This window comes from Ostrea edulis, chromosome 2, assembly GCF_947568905.1.
Source record: "Ostrea edulis chromosome 2, xbOstEdul1.1, whole genome shotgun sequence".
NCBI classification, from domain to species: Eukaryota; Metazoa; Mollusca; class Bivalvia; order Ostreida; family Ostreidae; genus Ostrea; species Ostrea edulis.
In genome coordinates, this window is record NC_079165.1 from 97,205,798 (window position 1) to 97,232,263 (window position 26,466).

A 26,466-nucleotide genomic window follows, 5' to 3' on the forward strand; every position below is an offset into this window, starting at 1 on the left:
ATAAGGGTAGAAAACCAAGTTTTAAATGACTGTTGTCAGCCTGAAATCTACAGAATTACACTGTATTACCCGAATTGATACGGATTTCCTATATTCATGATATTTCAATTCCACAACAATGTGTTCCTTTTTTTTTATTAATGTATTTTTCAACATTCTGCAAATAGTTAATAGTATATCTTCATAATATACATGTAATATAGAATTACAGAAGTGTTTATTTCTTTGAGAGAGAGAGAGAGAGAGAGAGAGAGAGAGAGAGAGAGAGAGAGCTATGAAAATATTTGGTTCCATCTGTTCCAAAGAGCATCAAAATTTTCGGTATCACCATTTTTATAAGAAATGAATATTTGTGTTTCATAGAATAACTTTAAAAATGATATTGCAAAACGCACACTCAAAGTTTTCTCTGTACACCTTGCTGTATAGATATAATACTTTAACCAAAGGATGAGAATATTTTGTATACCCTTGTTTTTCTCAAGGATGCCTAGTTGCCTACTATAAAAGACTTTTTTGTAAAGACTAGTTGACAATTTGTTCTCTGTTCTATTAAAGTAAACTTCAAAATCAGCTAGAAATTATTGAACACAATTTCATTCCCATATTATATGTTCTATTGTTTCCTCCTCATTGTGACAAAAAGTACACATTTTTAGTTCACTTTTTTTTATTTTAAATAAAAATGAGTTTGTTGATAAAATTTTATTAAGTATTCTATATTGGAACCATGGAAGTTTACTATTTCTTGTTATTATGAAAGGTATTTTGTGGATTATTTTCCACTCAGTGTGTTATTTATGCAACTTGTTCAAATTCCCTGACGCACGTGGGGCTATTTATAGACGCCTGCCTGCCATTGAGAGAGAGAGAGAGAGAGAGAGAGAGATTAAAACTAAATAACACTGGGACGTAGCTGCAGGAAGAGGAAGGGGTTGCCCCCTCCCCCGTCTCTCCTATTTGGTATGTATATATAAAGTCGACCATACCGTGCGGTCTGACAAGTATTTCGAGCATTAGCGTGGCACAGATTATCACGTGGCTGATGTGATATTCAGCAGGTCAAGACAGGTAAATTAAGTAGAAAGAAAACGTTTAGTTTTTGCAGATTTTTATGAATTTCATCACCGACATGAGATTGTCCGGTCTTGCCTTTTGGATATAATTTTATTTATTACGAAAGAGAATTATAATAGAAAGGAAAAATCTAGACAACCTTGTGTTCAATATAAACAAAGGCTTTAAAAACTGGTCATTCGATGAATATCAATAGAGATTCAACAAAAAACAGACAACCTCGACTTCAAAAGACGGCGTGGCTCTTAATGTTAACGAAGTTTTCAGTAAAATTGAATACCTAACCTGCAAGTTAAGGTATTAATGAATATCTTGGGACATTTTAAATGCCAAAATTCAAACTCTGATGTTTTACTAAATCAGGGGGGGGGGGGGGGGGGGGGGGGGAGGTCATTTAATACTGAATTTGCCTTTCGTCGGTTAATAAAAATTGTTATACACACCATATGAATTGTTTTCATTGTTTTGAAGGTTTATTAGATTGACACATCAACAATCGCTGTACAAACGTCTAGCGTTGAACCACGTCAGTCAAATACGTTCCGACCGCCAAAAATCTGGGTCAGTGTTCTCTGCTTCTATCGCACGTAGTATAAAGTTCCCGAGAAAATTCTTCAAATGTTGACATAAGTTATGTGACAATTCGTTATTGATAAAGATATTGTGGTTGTTCATCACTAAAAGACTCAAGTTCAAGAGGTGCAAATTATTTCTTCACCGGAAGTTTAAAGTTTCAATATGGTTGACACGTTTGAACTCGGGGGCTAATAGCTGGTGAAAACGAATCTGATCTGCCGAAACGGACAATCAACATTCATTCAAATATTGTGAGGGTGACCACAAGTAGCTATATTTTAAAGGTAATTCTAAGTTGGACTGCAATGGATGACGGATGTATAAAATCCAACGTCGTAATGAAGGAAAATTGCATGAAGAAAATGGTATAGGATTAAAGACGGCGACCTAATTCTCGGAAGTTGGACTTATTTTTTCAAAGTTTCTGTGAAGTCAGGTAAACGATTTATGTATTACAAAACAGAACAATATTCTGGCTTTCAATTGGGAAAACTTGTTATGCCTTATCACGATTAATACCGAAGTTTTGAGAGTTTGAAGAGAGCAACCGAGAATTTATGGCTGCTTTGTTAGCTCCCTTTTCACTATATACTATATATACCAGTTGGCTCAGATTGTGTCAAAACCATGTGGGTGAAGTGCTGCTTTTTCCCGCCAAAGAGTTGACAGTGTCTTTTGATCCAGCGACAAACGTGAAAATGTTTTGCAGAATTCTATTGACGCAAACGTTAACGATCTCAGCATTTTCAAAAGTTGAAATACACAGACTTGGCTAAATTGTGAATTACTCCTAACTATTTGGGTGTAATTTTCTCTTCAATAAATCGTACACGTAGCTTTGATAGTTCTATTTTTTTCCAAAACTTCTTCCATTTTAGTTTTCATATGAACAAGCAAGCTTTGAATGATAACTTCAACAGAACCTAAAGACAACAGTACATGTACATCACACCATGACATCTATAAACAAGTACATGTACATCACACCATGATATCTATAAACAAGTACATGTACATCACACCATGACATCTATAAACAAGTACATGTACATCACACCATGACATCTATAAACATGTACATCACACCATGATATCTATAAACAAGTACATGTACATCACACCATGATATCTATAAACAAGTACATGTACATCACACCATGACATCTATAAACAAGTACATGTACATCACACCATGACATCTATAAACAAGTACATGTACATCACACCATGACATCTATAAACAAGTACATGTACATCACACCATGACATCTATAAACAAGTACATGTACATCACACCATGACATCTATAAACAAGTACATGTACATCACACCATGACATCTATAAACAAGTACATGTACATCACACCATGACATCTATAAACAAGTACATGTACATCACACCATGACATCTATAAACAAGTACATGTACATCACACCATGACATCTATAAACAAGTACATGTACATCACACCATGATATCTATAAACAAGTACATGTACATCACACCATGATATCTATAAACAAGTACATGTACATCACACCATGACATCTATAAACAAGTACATGTACATCACACCATGACATCTATAAACAAGTACATGTACATCACACCATGACATCTATAAACAAGTACATGTACATCACACCATGATATCTATAAACAAGTACATGTACATCACACCCTGATATCTATAAACAAGTACATGTACATCACACCATGACATCTATAAACAAGTACATGTACATCACACCATGATATCTATAAACAAGCACATGTACATCACACCATGACATCTATAAACAAGTACATGTACATCACACCATGACATCTATAAACAAGTACATGTACATCACACCATGACATCTATAAACAAGTACATGTACATCACACCATGACATCTATAAACAAGTACATGTACATCACACCATGACATCTATAAACAAGTACATGTACATCACACCATGACATCTATAAACAAGTACATGTACATCACACCATGATATCTATAAACAAGTACATGTACATCACACCATGACATCTATAAACAAGCACATGACATAATAATAAATGAAAATAACGTAATGACGAATGTACATGACATAATGATAAATGTACATGACATAATGATAAATGCACATGACATAATGAGAGAAGCATTTCACGTAATGGAGAAGCACCATTCTCTCACCAGAGGGCGCGTTACGCAAGCTTCACATACACCTCTGTCAACGCTTGGAATCACGTGACAATATAATGACATGATATAAACAATAATTCTCGGTAAAAGTTCTGGTAACAGGTGATGACATCAGGCTCTTTTTATAGCCCACTAGCACTTTAATAAATACATATTTACCATTTAGCTGTTTGTCTCTTATTTCAATTTTTTTTTATCGTATTTTTACAACCTTTCCATGTTTACATTCAAATCTTCACCACTTGGATGTCCTACATTCATACGCATATTACGAAGTAGTTCCAAATTTAGGATCAGAAAACGGCGATTTTAAACAATTTACAGTAAGCATCAATTCAATTGCACCAAAAACATTTCATAGTATGACTGAATATTTAGTCGAAAACATAAATGCCGGATATTAGAAACTTTTACAAGATTTCTGTAAAAAGCCGTTGACAGAGGTGTAGTGCGAGGAGCGCGCGGAACTCTGGGTAGATAATGGAAGAAGCACATGGCATAATGTTGTATACACACCACTAAATAAGGAAAGAACATCAGAAGCCAGTTAAAGCGTTCCATATCGACAACTGCGAGATCAACGGTGTGTGATACTTGAAATGAACTCTACTGTGTATCAACCATTAGCAGATAATACAGATTGGAGCTGGCACTGCTCTAGCTGCGGCCTACCATTAGCAGATTAAACAGATATTGCTCTAGCTGCGGCCTAATGTTAACAGCAGCCTGTTTACAGACTTTGAACGATCATGTGACTACTCCTCCAACCTATCATTCAGTAACTCCGAGATATATCATTCGATAATCCGGTTTCAACATCATCACCAATCAAAAACAACCCCATCAGTGAGACATGGCTCAACACATCGTTGACAGAAGATGAATTACTACCACTTACATATACATACAAGTTTATTGCCCGCAGGAATCGTTCGGGAAGCTTGCATGGAGGTGTTGCAAGTAACACTACTTTATCATGCAAGGTGAAGATAACGAACAGTGATCAATCTCATAACTCCTACAAGCAATACAAAATAGATCCCCTGGACACACCAGAGGTGGGATCAGGTGCCTAGGAGGAGTAAGCATCCCCATGTTGACCGGTCACACCCGCCGTGAGCCCCATATCCTGATCAGGTAAACGGAGTTATCCGCAGTCAAAATCAGTGTGCCAAGAACGGCTTAACAATCGGTATGAAACACGTCAGACAGCATTTGACCCAATGCGAGGTTGTATTGACGAACTAGATCGTTATAACGACCATAGAATTTGCGAAATGCTGACTTCAATCGAGACTGTTGAAATCCCTGTACCATCAACTTGTTTGTCAGTAGCTTACAACTGTACCTCGATTTAAAAACTGACTATACCCAGAACAAGCTCTTGCATATCGAATCAGTTGAGATATATAAACACCATATGCAGGTGATAATGGAATATTGCTACATAAATGTGGGAAGTTGACGATGGAGAAGCTGAAATCATCCCGTTTGTCATACAGTTGAGTTGTCAGTTTGCCGTTAATGTCTACTTTCAATAAAATATCTAAGTATGAAGCAGAAGTGGACGACTCTGTGGTGTCCTTTATTTCGAGCTCACAGGGATATATCAAATCGACATATGAATGAAAGCTATCATTGTTAATAGACAAAACGTCATCGATATATCTAACAGTCGAATTGAAGGTCACAGCGAGAGATTTTTTCTTCTCACATAGAAGTTTTTGAATAAATTCTGCTTCATATGAATATAAAAACAGGTCAGCTAACAAAAGAGCACAATTCGTGCCCATGGGAATTTCAACAGACTGTTGGAAGACCTGATCACCAAAGACCACGAAGATATTGTCAATGAGGAACTCTAGCATATTTTTTTATTTCAACTTCAGAGTATTTGTGCGTGGAATCAGAGTGGTGTTTAACAAAGTAAGTTTTTGAATGACTGATCACTAGATATGAATATTTCCGTTTTCCGTTTTTGTTGAAGAAGCAACTGTCTATGATGTCAAAAAGTCTAGTCTTTAATTTATCGTGAGGAATGGTCGTGTATAGTGTTGAAAAGTCATAGGTTTTAATGCTATTGATTTGGGAAAAATTCTGTGATTTCAAGTTTATTTGATGCCTCAGAAATGTCCATTAACACCGAACTCGCTGTTATATATTTAACAACAAAGCAACCTGCGTGGTATATTGACCACCTAACAATAAATTGGATTACATGAAAAGCATGTGCGACATCATGGAAATTCAGAGCATACCATGTGGATTGGTGATGATGAAACTACCCAACATTAACTGGAAAAATGAATTCACAGACGGTCATCAATATTCCAGACCTATCAACAACACATTCAGCGACCTACTCAGAGACATTGATTACCAACAAGATGAGACTATCAACAACACATTCAGCGACCTACTCAGAGACATTGATTACCAACAAGATGAGACTATCAACAACACATTCAGCGACCTACTCAGAGACATTGATTACCAACAAGATGAGACTATCAACAACACATTCAGCGACCTACTCAGAGACATAGATTCCCAACAAAATGACGAACTTCCCCACCAGCAAAGAGAAACACTTGACACGTTTGCCTCAAACAGCCCTTCCCTTATCAACAAGTACCCTGGGCTGCCAAACCTGTGGCTTCGTTCCCCTTTTAAGGCTCCTGCCTACGCCCTACCTCCTCGGATTTGAACGAAGTTGAATTTACTCTACCTGATGATGCTTGTATACTAATATCACTAATTATAGCCCTGCTAGTCATAAGAAAAATCTTCAAAAGATATTTCCTATATATCCCCATGTAAAAATGTAATCCCCTATTCTCCCTTCATTTGAAGAATTTAATAATCCCGTTTACCCAAGTATCCATTATGGTCCCGTGTTTCTGAAGGAGACGTCGAAAATTTTAAAAGATTAATGACGAGCAGATAGTCGGACACTGAACAAAATGTGATCTGAAAAGATCACTTAAGCTTTCAGTTCAGGTGAGCTAATAAAACCTAAAAGACTGGAGAAACTACTTAATAATTTCATCTTTCATCAAGCGAGCGGAGTCAACGGACTAGACAAGATCTGAACAAAATTTCTGAAGTCCGTTGTCTTCCATACTAGGCCCCGGCACTCGCCAACATTTTTCAAACATCATTACACTCTGCTGGCCGACTGGAAAAGGAGACAAAGCAAAAACCTCCAATTACAGACCTGGGAGCGTAGTTTGCTGCAGAGTTATGAAGTACATCATCCCTAGTCAGGTCTTTAATCATCTTCAGGTTCACAATATTCTCACAGATGTGCAACACGTACGGCTTCAGAAAAGGGATATCACGTGAGAGCCAACTGATTACCACCATAAAGGGCTAGAAGACCAGTATAGATAGGCACCATTACTCTAGACTTCAGTAAGGCTTTAAATAAGTAAATGTACCTCACCATTGACTAGGAATTACGGTCTACAAGGTTACAAGAGCTTTCCTTGCAAACATACAGCAGCAGGTGGTTGTGGACGGGGAATCGTCACGACCGGCATCGGTTACATCCGAAGTACCCCAGGGCACAACGCTTGGGTCGTTATTGTTTATAAATCATAACCTCTTCTATGAAAAGAAAAACACCATAAAAGAAGTGGATCTATGGGAGTCGATTATTCCTTGTAGCATCTTTTAAGGCCTATATATGGACCTTTTGTTTACTAGTTCTCCGACTTATTGCTTGTTCTCCGGACTATTGCTTGTCCAGGGCATCATTTACTATCCTCGGGCTGCCGCACTAGCGTTAGTGTCGAACCCTGCCATTCTCATTTTTATGACTAAATTCTAATGCTGAGCTCTCCCCAAGACATAAAATGACAAAAAGAACAGACTGAAAGTAAACTAAACTTAAACAGTAGTTGTATACAACAGAATAAAATAGAAATGACAAGAGGTACTGTGAGCAATGCTCACTAAGAATACCCCCCGCTTACCCCAATCTCCCAAAGGGTGTTGGTAATAAGTATAAACTACCTCTTTTCTGAGTGTAAAAAACAAATGGCATGACAAACCGAACCATATTGCTACTTCGATGTCCAGTGCGCGTGACCTTTGACCTTTTGACCCCAAAATCGATAGGGAACATCTTCATCCCATGGGTAGTCCATATGTATGATATGGTGACGGTAGGTGGAAAGGATAATGCTTTAGAGTCCGGAAACCATTTCGTCTACAGACGGACGGACAACCCGATTCCAGTATACCCCCCCCCCCCCCAACTTGTTGCGGGGGGTATAAAAATGTGTAAATCCGTACTACTTCTTTCGCGTTATTTGTCTGCGTGAGAATCGCGGACTCATACAAATCTGTTAATGGACTACGTCATATAGGAGAGGTCTATATACGGTGAGGCTTCGGGAATTGCGGGAGGGGTGGGTGGGTGTTTCCATCTACTCGCTGAAAAGATTCAAGAATGCCTCGAATAATTACGTTCACCATAAGTACAAAATTTGCAAAAAGATTCTTCCAACCATTTTGTAGATCTCAAATTAGTAATTATTAAAATGTTTGACTAACTATGAGGATATCTCATCGTTTACAACAAATATTTACCGGAATCTTTTATCGTCGTATTTTGATTTGATATTAAAAAAAAAAATAAACAAGAGTCTCACAGGCCTTATCGGTCACCTGAATACTAGTGAAAAAGAATCACTGTAACTCCCACGGGCTTATAAATGTAGAAAAAATTTCCTGTTCTGAATATCTAAGCTAAATTCTAATGTTCAGCAACAGTATAAAACAAAATGTGTTCTTAAAACATCACTGCCTTCAAAAGTGCATACACTGATGAAAGGCTTTAGATAATAAGTGTATTAATATCAAAACATCAAAAGGTATGACTAATTTGGACCCATCCTTAAGTCATAACCCTGGGTTGTGAAATTCACCATTTTTTGTACATCCTTTTCTGCTATTCCTAAGTATGCATTTAGATTTATACAGTATCAGCAAACCTACGCATAAATACTATTTACTAAGTTTTGCCCCACCCTGGGGTCAGAACCCCTACTCTGGGGATCATCAATTTACGCATGCGCGTGTATGCATGTCCTGCTCTACGTCACTATGCATTTAGTTTTTCTTACATATGTGATGTTCTTGAAAAGAAGATTTTTGAAATTTTGGGCAGTTTTTGCCCCGCCCCTAAGGTTCCAGGGGTGCAGGAATCCTGAAATTTACGTTCCCCTTGTTCCAAATATCTTTCATACCAAAGAAAAGAATTGGAATGAAAGTTATCAAGAAGAAATTAAAAATGTCTATTGTTCACATATTTAATAACTGACCATTTTTGTCCCACCCCGATACCAAAATGCCATACCCCTGGGATCATCAAATTAAAAGGACTACCTGTTCTTTCTAAATTTCTATTTACTTTCAATTTAGTATCAATAGCACTAAAGAAGATGTTTACACATAAACACTATATACCAAGTTTGGCCCCGCCCTGGGGTCAGATCCCTACCCCGGGGATCATGAAATTAAAAATTTTGGTAGAGGCCTTCCTGCTTTACATCACCATGCATTTAGTTTTTCTTACACGTGTGGTTCTCGAGAAGATTTTTGAATATTGGTCAATTTTGGGCAGATTTTGCCCGCTCTTAGGTCCCCCTTATGCGTCATATCAAATTTGAAAAGAATTCGACTGGAGGTTATCAAGAAATTTAAAATGTTCAATTGTCGACGGACGACGCCAGGTGACCTACAAAGAGGTTAATATCGCAATTGCATAGTTCAAGATGCACCAAATAATTACAAAAAATAGTCCAACTCACCACTAAGAATGTGTCACTAATGCATTGAACTGGAAACAACTTTATAGCGAAAAAATAATGACCAAACACCGGACAGAATTTTTAAGCGGCCATATCCATTGTCCATCATGTGATCTCCCTTACCGAAGTTACCGTCATATTTTGATTCTTAATTAATACACAATAACCTAAATAAAAAATTAATAAAACCCGTGATCATCAGTCAACATGTTTACAACAGGTTAACTTACTGCGCATTATCCAGCTAGACAACAAGATTTACTTGGTACATGTATTCTACCCCTAATAATGGGGGTATTAGCTATTTTCTGCAGGTAAACAATTTATCTTAAGTTTGTTTTTGCTGAAAATACCAAAATACCGCTTTATCAAATAATATATGAATAGGACAATTCACGAAACTCGTGGATTCTGACAGGAATTAAAATCGCTAGAATCCACGAGAACTGTTCGTCCTAGACTCGCTGGAGACATCAATCTAATATGAAACCGTTATATACACTCTCCAGTGTAACGTCTAGAGAAGAGATTGAGACCTGCATTATCATCTTATGCCCTGTAACTTCAGATCGTAGATCCGCCCCTGCTAAGGATAGAACAGTCAGTTGGACAGGGCCAAAACATTTAAAAACTCACGAGAAAGAAGTATCGTCTTCTAATACACTTCATTATTTTTTTCATTACACCTAGTGTAAAGTTTTACTTCAAGTGCAATGATTCAATAGCCATAGAAACACGATGGGCGTCAACGTGATCCGCGAGAAAGCAATTCTTACAATAGCTAGACGCATCAGTCTAGTTCTGAATTAGACCGAAATCCTCGATTACGACCCCGTAAAACTGCATTAGGGGGGGAAAACATGCATTTTAACGTTTTGAAATATCAGTTTAACAAAATCCTTACCAGACGCCATTGTTCAATGTTTCCAATCTCTGAGTTTTATATATATCTATTTTTATACACGATCTACGGTGCACATAAACTGTCATTTCAAATTTGCGCATTTCGCAACGCGCTATGCGGAAGGATAAGGTTAAAATTAGGTTTTATCTATATGTAAGATTGTACCAGTTAATAAATAGAATGCAAGATTAAATACATAATTTGGGAATCCAATGGATCTTTATAAAACCAATCATCCTTAGACTTTTACTCTTTATTAAAAGTACAATATCATTAGGACAATGACAGCCAACACTAACGGAAATATAAAGATTGAATACAATGTAATTAAATAATATCACCATGCACATCATAACACATTTACAACAAACCAATATTTTCTATAAAAGATTATGCCAATTAAGAGTCAATAAGATTCACAGAGTTTACACTGGATTGTAAAATTTCTACGAGTTTAATTTTTAAAAAATTCATATATCCAGTATTGTTTGTGGTAAAAGCTGACATCATTTCAAAATATATATTACAAAAGACAAGACCACATTATATACATGAAATAACAGATTTCAGTGAATAGCTTATCTTCAGCTATTTCATTTTAAAAGTTCACTTCTTGGCAAAATGACTCAGCATATTGATGGGTAGCGGGAAAATGATGGTAGAGTTCTTTTCTGCAGATATGGAATTGAGAGTCTGCAAGTATCGGAGCTGAAGGGCAGCCGGGGATTCCGAAATGACATCAGCAGCTTCTTTCAGGGCACGTGAAGCCTTCTGTTCCCCTTCTGCTGCCACCACCTGTTGGTGAATAATTTTTTTTTATAAAACCACTATCATCACTTCAAACAACCTGTACTCAGAACTGAATGATTTTTTTGGTTACCTTAGCTCTAGCCTCTCTGGCTGCCTCTGCCTCTGCCGCCATAGCTCTCTGTAACTGCATTGGGAGTCTGACATCCTTACTGTAAAATAAAGGTAGATTTTCATTATACATGAGCAAGAAACTATCCAACTTTCATTTACAGTATATCTATTTTCTTCAGATAAATATGAAAATACTGACTTACATTTCTACTCTCTCCACTTTCATTCCCCATGGATCAGTTGAAGTGTCCAAAATTTGCTATTAAAATAAAATTCAATTCACTCTGAATACAAATAAAACCCGAGAGACATTAAAACTCAAGCCAACATGTGATATAGTTAAATGTATAATTTACCTGCATCTCATGGGAAATGCTCTCTCGTTCAGACAAAACTTCAGCCATGGCTTTGGTACCCAGAACATTTCTCAGGGTGGTAGACGCCAACAGCTGTGTGGACCTAAAGGCATCATTCACGTTACAGACGGACATAATTGGGTCAAAGATACGATAATAGACTACAGCATCCACTGCCACTGTCACAGAATCTTTCGTTAAAATCTGTGGAAAAATCAATATAAATGATCATTAAAGATATACTTTTAAAAATTCTACATTCTTTCGACGACCAGAGATGAATGGTAATCATGCACAATACATGCTCTTTTCCATTCAGATATGCCGTTAAACTGCAAAAGTAAACTCCCTTTTTCTCTCAACATACCTCCTGTGGAGGGACATCGTATGACAAAACTCTAAGGTCCACTTTCTGCATTTCATCAACACATGGCCACAAGAAAAACAGTCCTTAAATAGAAGATTTAGTCAGTAAATACTTAACATCTACACGTGTACAAATGAAATAAAGTGAAATACTTAACATCTACACGTGTACAAATGAAATAAAGTGAAATACTTAAATCTACACGTGTGCAAATGAAATAAAGTGAAATACTTAACATCTACACGTATACAAATGAAATAAAGTGTAAGCTAGGGTACATGATACATATTTCTGAATTTTATTTTTTTTTCATTTTTGCTATTAAGGAGGTATGCTACACCAGAGAAATTTGATGTAGATGAAAAGTGTAGGATATGTACAAAAATATTTTGAATTTGAAAATTTTCAAATTTACTTTATTTTGTCAAAAAATACAGTTTTAGTAGAAGGTAATCAGAAAAAAATTTAAAACCCCTGCTGGATTCGAACCTGCGACCTACAGTTCTGCAGTCGGTATTCTAACCTACTGAGCTACTGGGCTAGGTATTTAAATGGAAAAGGAAAAGTCAAATATTGCTGATATCGATTTTGTCATCCATGTTTTTAAAGGAAGTCAGCCATTATGACGATGTAGAGTACTACCTTAAGCATTAAAAACATTAACTCATTTAAATTTGACAACCAAAATTTGGACCTTCTTAATGCAAGGATAAGAGTGAATTAGCCTTAACTCTGTGTTATATAAACAAGACTTTGAGATTTGTTATCTTTACAAACTCGTGAAATGTTAATGTTGTCATTTAAAGCATACTAATTTGCACAGACACAAATTCAGCTTTTAAATGGCACATTCTACCTAAAGAATACTTGAAATGTGATATGTATCATAAACTTAGATCGAAAACCATATAATCGAAAACCATATATTTTTAATACTTTGTAAACAACAACATAGCCTAAATTTTTGTTTACACAACAAATAATATTTAAATTCTCTATATAATAATGTATAACCAACTTTTCTGTGAAACCTTTTAAACACATTAGATAGTAGATTTTGATCATTAAAAGTGAAAAAGAAAACTTTGGATGAAATCGTGAATCAGTCCCTTCAAGTATGTTTGCATGCCTTAAGTCACAAGCTGTGATGCTGCCTATTGTAATTCAAAGATGAGACCACAGTGACCTACAGTAAGCTTCTTTTATAACATATTTCATGGGACTGTAATAAATTCTACATTGTACAATTTACATTGTAACTGGAAAACAAAAGTACACCGTTGCTTGGGGTACATGTATAATGAATGATTTACATTAATATGATTAATTCAATTCCTTATATATAAACGCTGATCTGCTGGAATATTCCATGATGTAGATAGTGGAAAATAAGCCAGCAGATCACAATGCCGTGTTCACTGAAAAATGCTATTGACATTACTTATATAATTTACACTTCCGTTTCTCTTACAACCCCAACCCCCACCTCATGAGCATCCATATGATATTGAATATACAGTATCTCTCAAATAAATAGTAAAAGATAACATTATATATATATACATAAATATATATATTATGTAGGCTTACTTTTACTTGCAGTACCCATATAATGCTGATACATATACACTGTACTGTCAAAAACATTTTGTTTGTTTAAGTTTAGTAACAGTAGTTTCACGATGTTCACACTAAGCATTAGTGGTAGACAATCAAAGCAAGAAATAGAGGGGTTTTTCTTTTTTCCAAAAGTCTCCCTTTCAAAGTTAAGTTCTCTTATAATGGGGCAACAATAATGAGTGCAAGAGTATGTTGCAGGCAGTATCAAGGTCTTGTTAATGTCATTCATCTGACCTCAATATTATACTACTAATTCTGCTCATAACTATGAAGTCTTGATGTTTAAGGGTTAGCAAGTAATTTAATTGAGAAATGAACACATTTTTAATCATTTCACTGCTTTTTTGATATTTTTATAATTTGACCTTGAAGAAATGTGTCAAGGTCAAAAGTTATAATGCAGTGCATCTCAACTTAATCTCATTGATGAGTGTTCCAACTTTCAAGTCTTCAAGACAAAATGTTCTAGAGTTATGACTGGGTTGCGTTTTTCTTAACTTGACCTTGAATGAAGAAATCAGTCAAGTTAAATTTTTTTGGAACAGTGCATCTTGATTTAATGCCCCCTTTCAATGTTTCTAGATGAAATTATGTTAAAGGGTTCATGTAAAAAAGAAAAAAAAGAAAGTCCCATCACCGACCATTCAAAACTTATGGCTAAGGCTAAAGTTTTTTAAAAGTAGGTCAAACCCCCAGATCAAAATCACAAGGTCAAAAATGTTGGTACCAAAACAAAGGTCTTGTCACAATGAATGCACATCTCCAATTACAGGGGCATAAAATTGTACTTTTTCTTAACAGATAACTGTTGTGCACTCTCATTCGCAAGATCAGTCATTCATGTACAAACATGTCTTACTCAGCTGACCCCAAATTTCCTAATCTCTGCATGAATATTTCTGTTGAGCACTTTTTCATTGTCCCTTATTACGTTCTTTTCAAACACACTTTTTAAAATTATTAGTATTAAACATTTTTACACACAAATTCTTCCATTTTTTTTAATAAAACATATTCTTACCAGGTCCCTTTGCACCTCCAACAACACGGCCAAGTCTGAAAATAACAGCCCTTTCATATTCTTGCACCACCTATTAAAAGAGAAATGTATACATATGCACAGTGCCATTAAGACAAACATTTACTTGCAACTATGAACAAGCCATGAAATTGCAAAAGATCTGGGTTCAATGGTAACTTTTTAAATAACAGCTCTTAAGACTTAAAGGTCATATGAAACGATTTCTAACAATGGTATTTTACTTTAAAATCATAAAGATGAGTATGAATGAAGGTCAAACAGCGTTTAATAAAAAAATATTGTCTTTGGATTGATAAGAAATAAAGCTGTAAACTTGTACATAGAATGAATTTGTTACCCGCTTATCGTTCTTGATTATGTGTGTTTGTGATGTCACAACGACCCATCGATGTAAACAACACAATGAAAATAGTGTAGGCCTACCGTTTTGTTCAACGAAATATCTCACTGCATTTAACAGATATGGACTGATTTTTGTTTTCTGACGAACTGCCCGATTTTGTGGTTCAACAATTATCAGTTTAAACCAGTCAGGAATGATGCACGGCAAGCGAATAACATTCTTCAACAGAGGATGATATTGAAGAAGTCAACACCGCACAGGCACCTGAAGTATGGCCACTACTACCCCCCTCCTTTTCTGACTTTTTTTATCGGGGATAATTTCTCCTCCAAAATGCATGGATTCCTTGTCTATCTGAAGTATGGCCACTACTAACCCCCCCCCCCCCTCCCTCCTTTTCTGACTTTTTTATTGGGGATAATTTCTCCTCCAAAATGCATGGATTCCTTGTCTATCCCATGCAAATTTTGATTTCTAAGGTAATCCTTTTCCACTTTTTGTAAGCTTTAGAGATTGACCTTCTACCGGTAACAATAAAGCCGGTAGAAGGCCAATCTCTAAATCTTACAAAAAGTGGGAAAGTCAAACGATTACATAAATTGAAATTGGGATGAGTTAGACAAAGAATCCACATATTTTGGAGAAATTATCACCGCAAAAAAATCAGAATGGAGGGGGGGGGGGGGGGGGTACTGTCCATACATCATACAGATGCCTGTGGATTTCAAGACCCCATGCCATCAGATACTGAAGTTTAACTATCATTTTAAAAAGATTAGTTCTAGTCGTTTGAACTTGTGTACATTTCATTTATGAAATAGTTTAAAATCTGTAATGGCAAATCCCATTTTCCTTTTTATAAGATAATTGATTGATTGAGATTGAATATTGTTTTACGCCCCTCTCGAGAATATTTCACTCGTATGGAGACGTCACCACTACTGGTGAAGGGTTGCAAAATTTAGGCCTATGCTCGGCGCTTATGGTCATTGAGCAGGGAGGGATCTTTATTGTGCCACACCTGCTGTGACACGGGACCTCGGTTTTTGCGGTCTCATCCGAAGAACCGCCTCTTTCGACAAGCAAAGGGGTACTGCTCAAGGACCTATTCTAACCTGGATCCCCATGAGATACGAATAACCACAATATTGAAATAGCGCTAAAATATTCTTGTAAGTGTAGAGTACCCTAAATGTGGTAAATTTATCATGGATGTCATCTGTTGTACTTAAGCACGATTCTTCATAATTAGCTAGTGTTTCCTCATGTGTCCCAATTTAAGTGTAAAATTCACAAATCGTTGTTTTAATGGGCGAGGGGGGTGCTTCTATATTTTCTAATCGTAAAAAATTGCTTGCGTTTATAATTCTATAGCAGGTATTTACTTTCTCACTTTACATCCCCGCTGTTCAAATATTATTTTAATGAGAAAAAAAAAAATTCATTTTTTTGATAGCTTTCATGTTTAGTAATATCAGTACTGATATATAGTATATGGAATATAAATTATAATTCCTTAATGATACTTCATGATTTTCTTTTTGAATTTCAGAATTAAAGGTTTATTTACAATTTTAATGCAACTGAATTTTATAGTTAATAATAAGAAAATAAAAATTACACACTTTTGGGATACTCGAGTAGGTACATGTATAGGCCTAATAAACATGAAACTATACGAATACTATTGACTGATAGTTTGTAATGTAGATAAGATATGAAAATAGAATATAATTTTGAGTACATTTATTCAAAGTTCATGTTCATTGATGAAATGTTTTTTTGTGATTACAATGATATCCAACCTTTGTGTAATTTAGTAATACATATCAGTGTCTTTGCTTTAACTAAGCGGTTGACTTTAATTTATATTTTGATTTGTCTCAGTCTTTGGAAAATATGAAATTATTGGCACAGCGTCTGATCTGAAATTGAACTATTTGTGTCCACATTGTTTGGCTACCGACGGATGTACTGAAGTGCAATGTTCATGGCAACACTGAATCCATCGCGTCGGAGATTTTGTATACCCATATATTTTTTCTTCTAAATCTGGTATCCCTTGGGAAGAGGTATATATGCACCCTCTTCTACAACCTAACACATGTACTACAATTAAATGCAGCACACTTTGGCATTTTTCAAAGCTATGCAGTTTTAAAATACTTCGTTATACCATGTTATAAGGCCTAGTTGTTTACATCAAAGTGGGTCTTTTTGACGTCATCAGCAAGGGAGATTAGCCGTGATCATCAAAAATCATTTTCGTGATCGATTACATTTGATTAGCTGTTATGACGTTACAATGCATTGAATAAAAAAATTTAAAAATGAATTTTTGTTTAATAAACCTTGATTAATGAATTTCCATACATAACTCAAATTCTTCAGATATAGTTTCATATGACCTTTAAAGGTCATCTGAACCTTACACAGTTACACATGCAACCATTCTGAGAGTATTGCAAAAGCAAAATGTCCCATGTAAGTGCTCCTATTATTTGAGGGATGTCATTATATATGCAGGCCATGTATACATGTATGCAAAGAGTGTTTTTATACCAGAAAATATCAAACATACAGTGGTAAAAAACATACTAAATTTCAGCTTCATATATAAAAGCATGATGAAAAATTGGTTTCATTCACTGGTAGGGAACTAATGATGATGAATGTTGATGGTGCAGTCAAGTGTTGAGAACGGGGCATCATCTGTTCTTTGTGATCAAAAGTGACAATTATTACATACTGAAAATGTTTCTGCATACCATATTATGGGTTGGATCAATCATAAATATCCAACATTTGTGAGATATATAAATACATATCTTTTTTGAAATTGGACATGCGCCAGCAAATTTTAATCCTCCATCATTGATTAATGTCAGAGAGAAACTGAACACAATGAAATCTGGCATAAACTCTTACAACCAAAAAAATATTCTCAAACCAAAAAGATTTGACATGATCCGATGGAAATAAATGCTAATTGAGTATTTCTCAGGTTGTGATATAAGTGTTTAAACTGCTCTCTTTGCAACCAAGAGTCAGCAGCAATTTTATGGAACTAACGTTACCAGATTTTATAAGAAAATGTACAACTACCACATCTTTTAAATCAGCCTATCTAAAACATTATTTTGACACTCAATGATACTCGTGTGTTTATTGTCTCTTTTCATTTAGTTCTTATCTGTATGTATATAAATTGTGATATTTCCATGCTTTGTGATATATTATATTCTCGATATGTATATATGTTATAGACAGGACCACAATGTAAACTAGTTTTACAACTAATTGTGCAATCCTGTATAAATAAAGGATATTATTATTATTATAGTCCTGGTTAAGATTCTTATTCCTGGTGCAACATTCATTGGTCCACTTTACTCTCACTCATATGCAGTAAACAAATATTTCTCTGGTGTTTAATATTATGCAGATAATATTGTTTAATGAAAACTAATCACATACTCAAGATACATACTGCTTTAATATGCTATTGGACATTGTCTGTTGCAAATTTTTTCTCACAGGTGGGCACTGAATGTTATTATAAACTGGAAACACAGATATATAGTGCAATGCAACAGTGAACAAAATTAACTCATGGTATATAGTACATGTGTGGCCCAGGTGCATTCAACATCTGCACACCTATTCTGAGAATAGCTTTGGAGCTTATAAGCCAGGTGAGCTAATAATGCCATTTATAACCATGACATGGTGCTATCATTAAACCCCTTGTGGAGAATCCAAATTACAACTCTTGGCTTTCCTTCTGGCTCAATGGTTCCAGAGAGGATTTTTAAACAACACAGCCCAATATCACTTGAATCCTTTCTACCTAAGGATGCAAAAGTTTATGCCAGACATACAGTTCAGCTCTCTTGAGCTATCGAAAAGAAAAAGCTAAAATATACCTTGTATGAATCTTTACCACATGAATAATATCATATCTATAGCCATGACAACAGTTATGGGCTTATGGCAAAACAGGGTGTGGCACTCACAATAAAAATCAATGCCATGTACAATTGTTTAGTAAATATACCTACCTTAATAGCTATGCACAGTGAGAAGGGGAAGAAAATAACCACCAGAATGAAGGAGAGAATCATCAGGCAGTATCCACAACACCCAATGTCCCCATCCCGTTCCGTTTCTATAAAACAGTGACAAATTCTAATTAAATTCAAATACCCACATTGTGCTGATGCTCCATGAGTATAGGGAGGTGAAGTTATTTCTGCTGTTAAGATACATGAATACAATAATTGAAATTGATTCAAGAAGAAAAATGGCCGGGTCGCTTTAAAATAAGTTATAGAGAAGTTGGTTACACAAAGTAGGCACCATTACCACCATGCTTAAGAAATGACGAAGTTCAACTACATGTAAATTTTTCGAAGAATGTCAAATCTGCACTTCCAAATCGACACATGCACATCTTCAAGCTTTTATAACAGCTGTACAAGGTCTGAAGGATGTCAAAAAAATGTTGTTTACAAAATAGGTACCAACTATTCAAGACATGCTTTAAAAAGTTCAACTACACGTAATTTTTTCAAAAAATATCTGATCACTTTCAAAAAGACACATGCACATCTTCAATGTGTCCATAGTTAACAACTGTACAAGTTTAAGGAATGTCAGGTTAGAGGTGTGAGAAGAGTTGATTACATAAATTAGGTACCCTATTACAGGGATGCCCACCTGCCCAACCACCCATCTGTCATTTACCATTCTATAAGCCAGATGTACTTTGTGCAACCCGGCCAAAAATATGGTGTCCATCCTAGAACCTGGTTTTCGAAAGAAAGAAAAAACCAAGATGAATTCAATGAGATAATCAATATCATCTGGATATCGTTGATATATTAGAATAGAAAAGGGCTTGTAACTCTCATTACTGGGTACCCAATTTCAGCGATCGAAAATACAATCAAATAAAGGCACTATAAAATTTATACATTCTGCTGTCTGACTAAAGCCAGCACCTACTAATTCACTTTGTTGTATGAAGAGAATTAGTAGGGGCTGGCTCTAGTCAGACTGATATATTCTGTACTGTTTTACTTGCATATAATTCCTATTTTCTCCTATATATTCTTAAAGTAAGAGAGCATCAGTTAATGTTTCTACGCTCCTTACAAACCTAGACTCTTATATCCAAACGCCATTTTCAACAAGCTCATTCCAACTGAATTTCGGTAGAAAGGATTTCTACACAAAATCTACATGAATATAATAATCTATTAGTACTTAAATCTTTTAATTCTGTTAAATAATTTTTATCTTATCATCTGAGTCCTGATATCTTTTGCAAATGCTGATATTGCATGCATTTCATCCCACTCAAATCTGCAAACAGATTTATCATGATCTGCATGATGTAAGAGATCGATTTCCCAGAAAACATATACTGCTTCTAGTGTTGCAAAAACATTAAAATTAATTTGTTTTTTTTGAATCAGAGAATGTTTTTTATATCTGTCACGTATCCAAGAAATTCAGCCATAATCTTTATTTAATATCGCTATTTTCCTGAAAATTTCCTTGCCTCTCCTGGGTTCAGTTTTCGTTTTGTAACTTGTTTTACATTCCATTCTGTATTGTTAACTTAACCGCCCTCACCTATTATGTTGGTTTTCGTCTCATTTTTCGAAATATTGAGGATCAAGTCCTAACAATTTATGTCACACATGTGATTTGTGTTGGATTAAGTTGGAATATATATGAATTACTGAACCACCAAAATGAAAGTGGAATAAGTCAGAAGTTTCATAAAGCAAGTTATTTTTAGAACAGTGGTTTCAGTAGTAAGATTTAATATTTACACTGGATGTTAGAGGCTATGCAGTAATAAAAAATAAGTTTTTAAATGAAAATAAAAACAAGATATACATGATAACATAGAGTGTTGCCACTGAGCCTGTAGCTAGCTGGATTAAGGAAATGATTTGAAAAACAGATGAGCTAAAAATTGAATATACGCTACCTGGGGATGCTTGCATATTAATATTACTTGTCAATGGCCTTGCTATTCCTATGAAGGTGATTAACAAAAATTATTTCCTATCTATTCATATGTAATACTTTTATCCCCTACTGTAACTCCATCCTACTCCTATGGCATTGATTTCAACAAACTTGAATCTGTACTACCTGAGGATGACTGATTATGCCTAGCTGTTCATCAAAAGATTGATCGATTGTGTATTGTTTAACGTCCCTCTTGAGAATTTTTCACTCATATGGAGATGTCACCATTGACGGTGAAGGACTGTAAAATTTAGTCCTATGCTCTGCGCTTATGACCTTTATCGTCCCACACCTGTTGTAACACGGGACCATGGTTTTAGCAGTCTCATCTGAAGGATTGCCCCATTCTCTGACAACAAGCAAGGCATACTGAGGACCTATTCTAACCCGGATCCCTTCAGGAAGACTTACTATACATTCCTTGGTAAAAATTTATCCCAAGGATGCTTGCATACAAAAATGAATGAGAATAATCATGGCCCTGTTCCTTTGTGAGAAAGATTTTTAATGTTTTGTTCTTTAGACGTACCAAAAATAATTGTGTGGTTTTGGTTTCTTGGGTTCTGGTTGACTAATCCTATTTTTCAATCCCCAACCTTAATCATTTTAATCTCAGGATCGGGATCCAACTATTGTAATTAAAATTATCTGCCTTTGGTTCCATAAAAATGAAGTTGATATAGTAGTTTTTTAGTGGCATTTGCATAATATCTGAGTATCATAGCATAGTATCCCAATCTATTTCTGAAAAGCATGTTATAGGAACTGCACAATTAACTATAATGTCCTTATATATTCCCATATAAAACTTTGTTCCCTTAATGTGGACCCACCCTAACATCACTCAAACACCCCTCTGGCCATACATGGTTTCAGTAAACTTGAATCAACATTACTTAAGGATCCTTGCATATTATCGATTAACCCTGACCCTGCTGTCCTTAAGAAGAGTTTAAAAATATTTTCCTATACATCCCCATGTAATACTCAAGTTATCTTATTGCATCCCCTCCCATACCACAAACAGACTGAGCTATTCAGGCAATTAAAAGCAACTGCAAACGACAAATATTGCTAATATTTATACTTTTATTCATGTTTTAAAAGGAAGTCAGCCATGAATTACAATGATGTAGTATACCTCCTTAACTACAAAATCATTCAGTTATTGATTTCAATGTTTAATGAATTTTTTTTTCAGGTCAGTGCATACACACAATACTATTTTCTATCAGTGTTGTCAACATACTTGCATAAATAAGGTAAAAATCTACATCTAACAATTAATCTGAACCCAATGACAATGTAACCCTGTTCATTTTGAGACATTTTACTTGAATTCGAAAAATTTTGTACAATTTTCATCAGGGATTGGGATCTTTTATCAGAACTAGAAGCAAAGGAATATCAAACCCTGAACTTGATGGTAAAGCATAAACTTATTATTCTTTTTAGAGAACAGGGTTCGAAATTAACTTTTTCAAGCACTAGTCTGTACGAACTAGTCACTATTGATGTTCACTAGTCCGCATTCACTAGTCCGTCCAGTATGAAAGGTGAAGATAACGAACAGTGATCAATCTCATAACTCCTATAAGCAATACAAAATAGACAGTTGGGCAAACAAGTATATCATATTTAATGATCTTCATTTTATTCAATAGTAATTAATAAAATCAAACACATCACAGTTGCAAGCAATTCAGTTTCTGACACCTACAGAAGAAAAAGACCACCACACTTTATTTTGCATTCAAGGTCTTCAGAAGCATACAGTAACCTCCGAGTTAATCCTTTTATAAACGTCCATAAGTACGTTCGAGATTGACGTTCCCGTTGTTTTCGTGCTCAGTTCTTAGAGTCACAGGAGTTCGAAATTTTATCAATAAACAGTCTATGCGACAGTTTTTTGGACCACATTCGGTCCTGTGTAATCAATGAACACACCGGACCGAACCAAATTTTGTCAGACCGAAAAACCTAATGTTAAAAAGTGAAACACGTGAAAATGCAAAACCAAGGGAATCTTATTTATTATACTAGTAATACTATACCAGGGATCCCTCCCGTATAATACTTCAGGACTCGAAATTAACATATGCCCGTCAGTCTGTGACTGGTTAAAAGTCTGGCGGACTGACTGACATTTGTTTTTGTCAGTCCGATGGGACTGGTTAATTTTCTAAAGCATCATTTTGGAAAATATACTTTTGAAATTTTATACACACATTTGGCATGCTTCGATCTGAAGATATCAGACGAATCTGATTCGTAAATATAAATCCCACATTTAAGTGTTACAATATTGTCTGAGGCATATTAAGTTAAATTTCATTTTGATAACATTAACGAAATATGTAAAACTCTGTTGGACTGGTAAATTCTTCTGCGGACTGGTTGAAATTATACCCCATCATTCCAGCTGGACTGGTGACATAAAAAGTTAGCTTCAAGCCCTGTACTTTAGACAGTCCATGCGGTTTTAATCACATTCATTTACGTATTTGGATTTGTGTGCTATTTTTTACTTATAACAAACATTTAAATGACTCCGCATCAAAATAGTAAAGCTCAAAACCGGACACTGAGACATCGGACATTCCGGTCCGGTGTAAAAAATGATGCGTCGGACCTGAGGCACTGCACATCGGTCAGGTCCGACGTCTTTCGCATAGACTGAATAAAGTCAATAAAATTCACTCGATTGACCAAGCCATGAGCCATAGTGTTACGAACTCCTGTCTTAGAGTCACGAATGACGAGAACATGTGCGCACAAACGTGCTTGTTTTTAGATCACACTACTTGCAGTTCTTGCACCTCAAACCCGTTTTCGTGATGCGTACTCGGAGTTCGGAATTTGTGCTCGTTCGCAGAACGGCAGTCTTGAATGCACTCCATGTGTTTGGAAGATCAGGATGTCATAGTCACGCAAACACTTAACCATGCAGGTAATCTAAGAGACTCGGGACAAATCTTGCTAAAATCTTAACCAATTCAAGATTGATTTCCGGATTTTCACTAGTCCGTACAGACTAGTGCTATAGAGAGTTTACTAGTCCGACATGTTTCTTACTAGTCTCGGACTTACGGACATGAAGTAATTTCGAACCCTGGAGAAGTGGTATATACAAGCACATTTGATGCAAAATGTTTATCAAACCATAAACCCTCACTGGTTCACTCACCAGTGCATTAACACATTTCCAAAATTCAAAACATGAAGGCTTTGTGAAGAGACTAGGATGAAGGCTATGCCTGTCTACTTCTCAGAAGAGAAAATACATTTCCTACAACTTCAGCAGGAATTGCTGAAGTTGTAGGAAATGTAAAAATAAAATACCACTTTTAACAAAGTTTTATATGGTATTAATTTCAACTTGCTAATACACTATAGTCAATTCATCTATTTATATGTGAATATGCATCATAAAGAAGTTTAACAAGGTAATCCAGGCATTTACAAATACATTAAAGTGTATTGCGAAACTTTTGAAATTAACTTTCAGAAAGAAAAACATTGCGAGTTCATCAACAAGTCTAAGATTTATACTTAAAACACCAAGAATTCAACATCATGATTTAATATATATATATGCATTTTTATTTGTTTCAAGTCTGATCAAATTTGTGTTGCAGCAGGGTGGGGCATATTTAGGCCTAGTATATTTGTATCGATTATATGCAATACAGGTTTATGTGTATACTGATTTCATTGATTTTAAGAACATCTCTCTTTTAAAAGATAAAAATTATAAATCAATAAACACATGGTATTTAGCAGAATGTATTTAAATAAGGCCTAAATAGTATCTAGCCGTCAGGATCCCCGCGATCACCCTCATCTAAGAAAACGACCTGCTGAACTTTGAAGTTGATTTTCCGTACCAAAAATATAAAAACATACATCAACAATTTCTTGAAAACCATGAACACTCATTTGGGGGCCTTACAAAGAGTACAAAGTGTAATTTATCTAACTTTATAGAGGCTACAGGCTACACTTCATCTGTTAAACCAGGACGTCAGGTAGGCCTGCAGTAGTTAGGTTATTTGCCATAACAAACACGAAAGAAAACGTAAACAAAGCTAGATGTGTCGCAAAAAATTTAATCTGGAATTCACCAGGATTAAAAGTTATTTGCAGAACTTACCACCTTGTCCCATGATTACGTCTTTCCTAGATCATGAACTCTTGCACAATAATGAAGTCTATCTGGCTGGATACAACTGACGTATCCGGGTACTCTAATCACGTGACATGTTGTTGTGGAAGGGCATGTGATAATATGGCTGCCTTTACGGGTTAAAAGTCAATCGAATTTAGGAAAGAAATATATCCAGTTCGTTTGTAGTATATGGGCCTAGATCACACTACATTAATTGATTATTGTACAACTCGACAAACGAAAGTGAGACAAATCATCGCAGTTTTTGGAAATGGTCGTGACGAGGCCTTGTAGAGTCTTGAGGAGTCAGAGAGGTCGGGACTGGTTACGATGTCATTACGACAATTTTGAACCATAGGCACTTGAATAAAGTGATAAACTATTTCCTTATTAATTATGTTATAAACCCCGAGTCTTTCACTCTCTACCGGGAACATTTCAAAACCACAATTTTGACGTCACATGCACCGTCTGTTTCGGTTTTAATAAGATTCTAAGATCATCAAAGATGTGCATGTGGTAGATTTTACGAATTAATATATAGAATGATGCCTTCCTGTCAAGCTGTTATTTGCACTAATGCGAAGGGGAGATGTGAAAATTTTCACCCGAAATTTCTGACCCAACCAAGTCATCTGAAAAGAAAAGACTATGTTAACTGTGGATCCATCATTTGCGTGATGATAGGTTGAGGTTCGAGACATTTGTATGAAGAAACGTGTACCGTCTGCCTAATCTGCGACTCGTCTAAACGTATTCGTTTCTCAATTTCTTCTAGCGAAAGAATGGATTCAAATCTATATGTATACGGCTCCAAACTGAACTGTTCGTGACTTGTCATGCTTACAGTGCTGCTGATGAAATAAACCGGAACTGACGGTGTGACGTCATAAATTAAACATCAATGGCCGCTCACCTTGCGGCGGGTAATTTAAAATATATGATAGACTAATATTGATTTAATCGTTAAGCAAATATTGTTGTTGTTAAAGACGGTCATTTACGATATCAGTAAATAATACTTTATTCATAAATGCGGTAAGGGTTGCCTCTCCCTTTGAATTCAGATCTTCTCTAACAGTTACAC

At 35.6% G+C, this 26,466-nt stretch overlaps 2 protein-coding genes across 4 annotated transcripts in view; both read right to left on the bottom strand.

Moving 5' to 3' along the window:
• LOC125678604 (band 7 protein AGAP004871-like) overlaps positions 1-10,672 on the bottom strand; it is a 31,881-nt gene extending 21,209 nt beyond the window's left edge. Inside the window, exon 1 of one of the 3 annotated variants that reach the window (XM_048917170.2) lies at positions 10,575-10,672. In XM_048917170.2, coding sequence (XP_048773127.2) covers positions 10,575-10,584 — 10 coding nt within the window. In that variant the 5' untranslated portion in view covers positions 10,585-10,672. Of the gene's footprint in view, positions 1-2,254; positions 2,298-9,670; positions 9,680-10,574 lie in introns of those variants that run through there. The other 2 variants (XM_048917171.2, XM_056155686.1) reach the window with 2 other exon arrangements.
• Positions 10,673-10,812: 140 nt separating this feature from the next.
• LOC125678605 (mechanosensory protein 2-like) lies at positions 10,813-26,257 on the bottom strand. The gene is made up of 8 exons (XM_048917172.2): positions 25,365-26,257; positions 19,225-19,331; positions 14,800-14,869; positions 12,159-12,241; positions 11,792-11,995; positions 11,639-11,694; positions 11,455-11,533; positions 10,813-11,369 (listed from the first exon to the last, which is right to left on the bottom strand). Exons 1-8 carry the CDS (start codon positions 25,375-25,377, stop codon positions 11,181-11,183), a joined length of 801 nt encoding a protein of 266 aa, XP_048773129.1. The 5' UTR covers positions 25,378-26,257; the 3' UTR covers positions 10,813-11,180.
• Positions 26,258-26,466: the final 209 nt, after the last annotated feature.

What these genes read in the sequence shown, in the direction of transcription:
- LOC125678605 (XM_048917172.2), bottom strand. An exon ending in ACGATGTCCCTCCACAGGAG is followed by an intron (nt 11,996 to 12,158) that starts GTATGTTGAGAG and finishes ATTTTTCCACAG; the next exon opens with ATTTTAACGAAAGATTCTGT. An exon ending in GCATTTCCCATGAGATGCAG is followed by an intron (nt 11,695 to 11,791) that starts GTAAATTATACA and finishes TTATTTTAATAG; the next exon opens with CAAATTTTGGACACTTCAAC.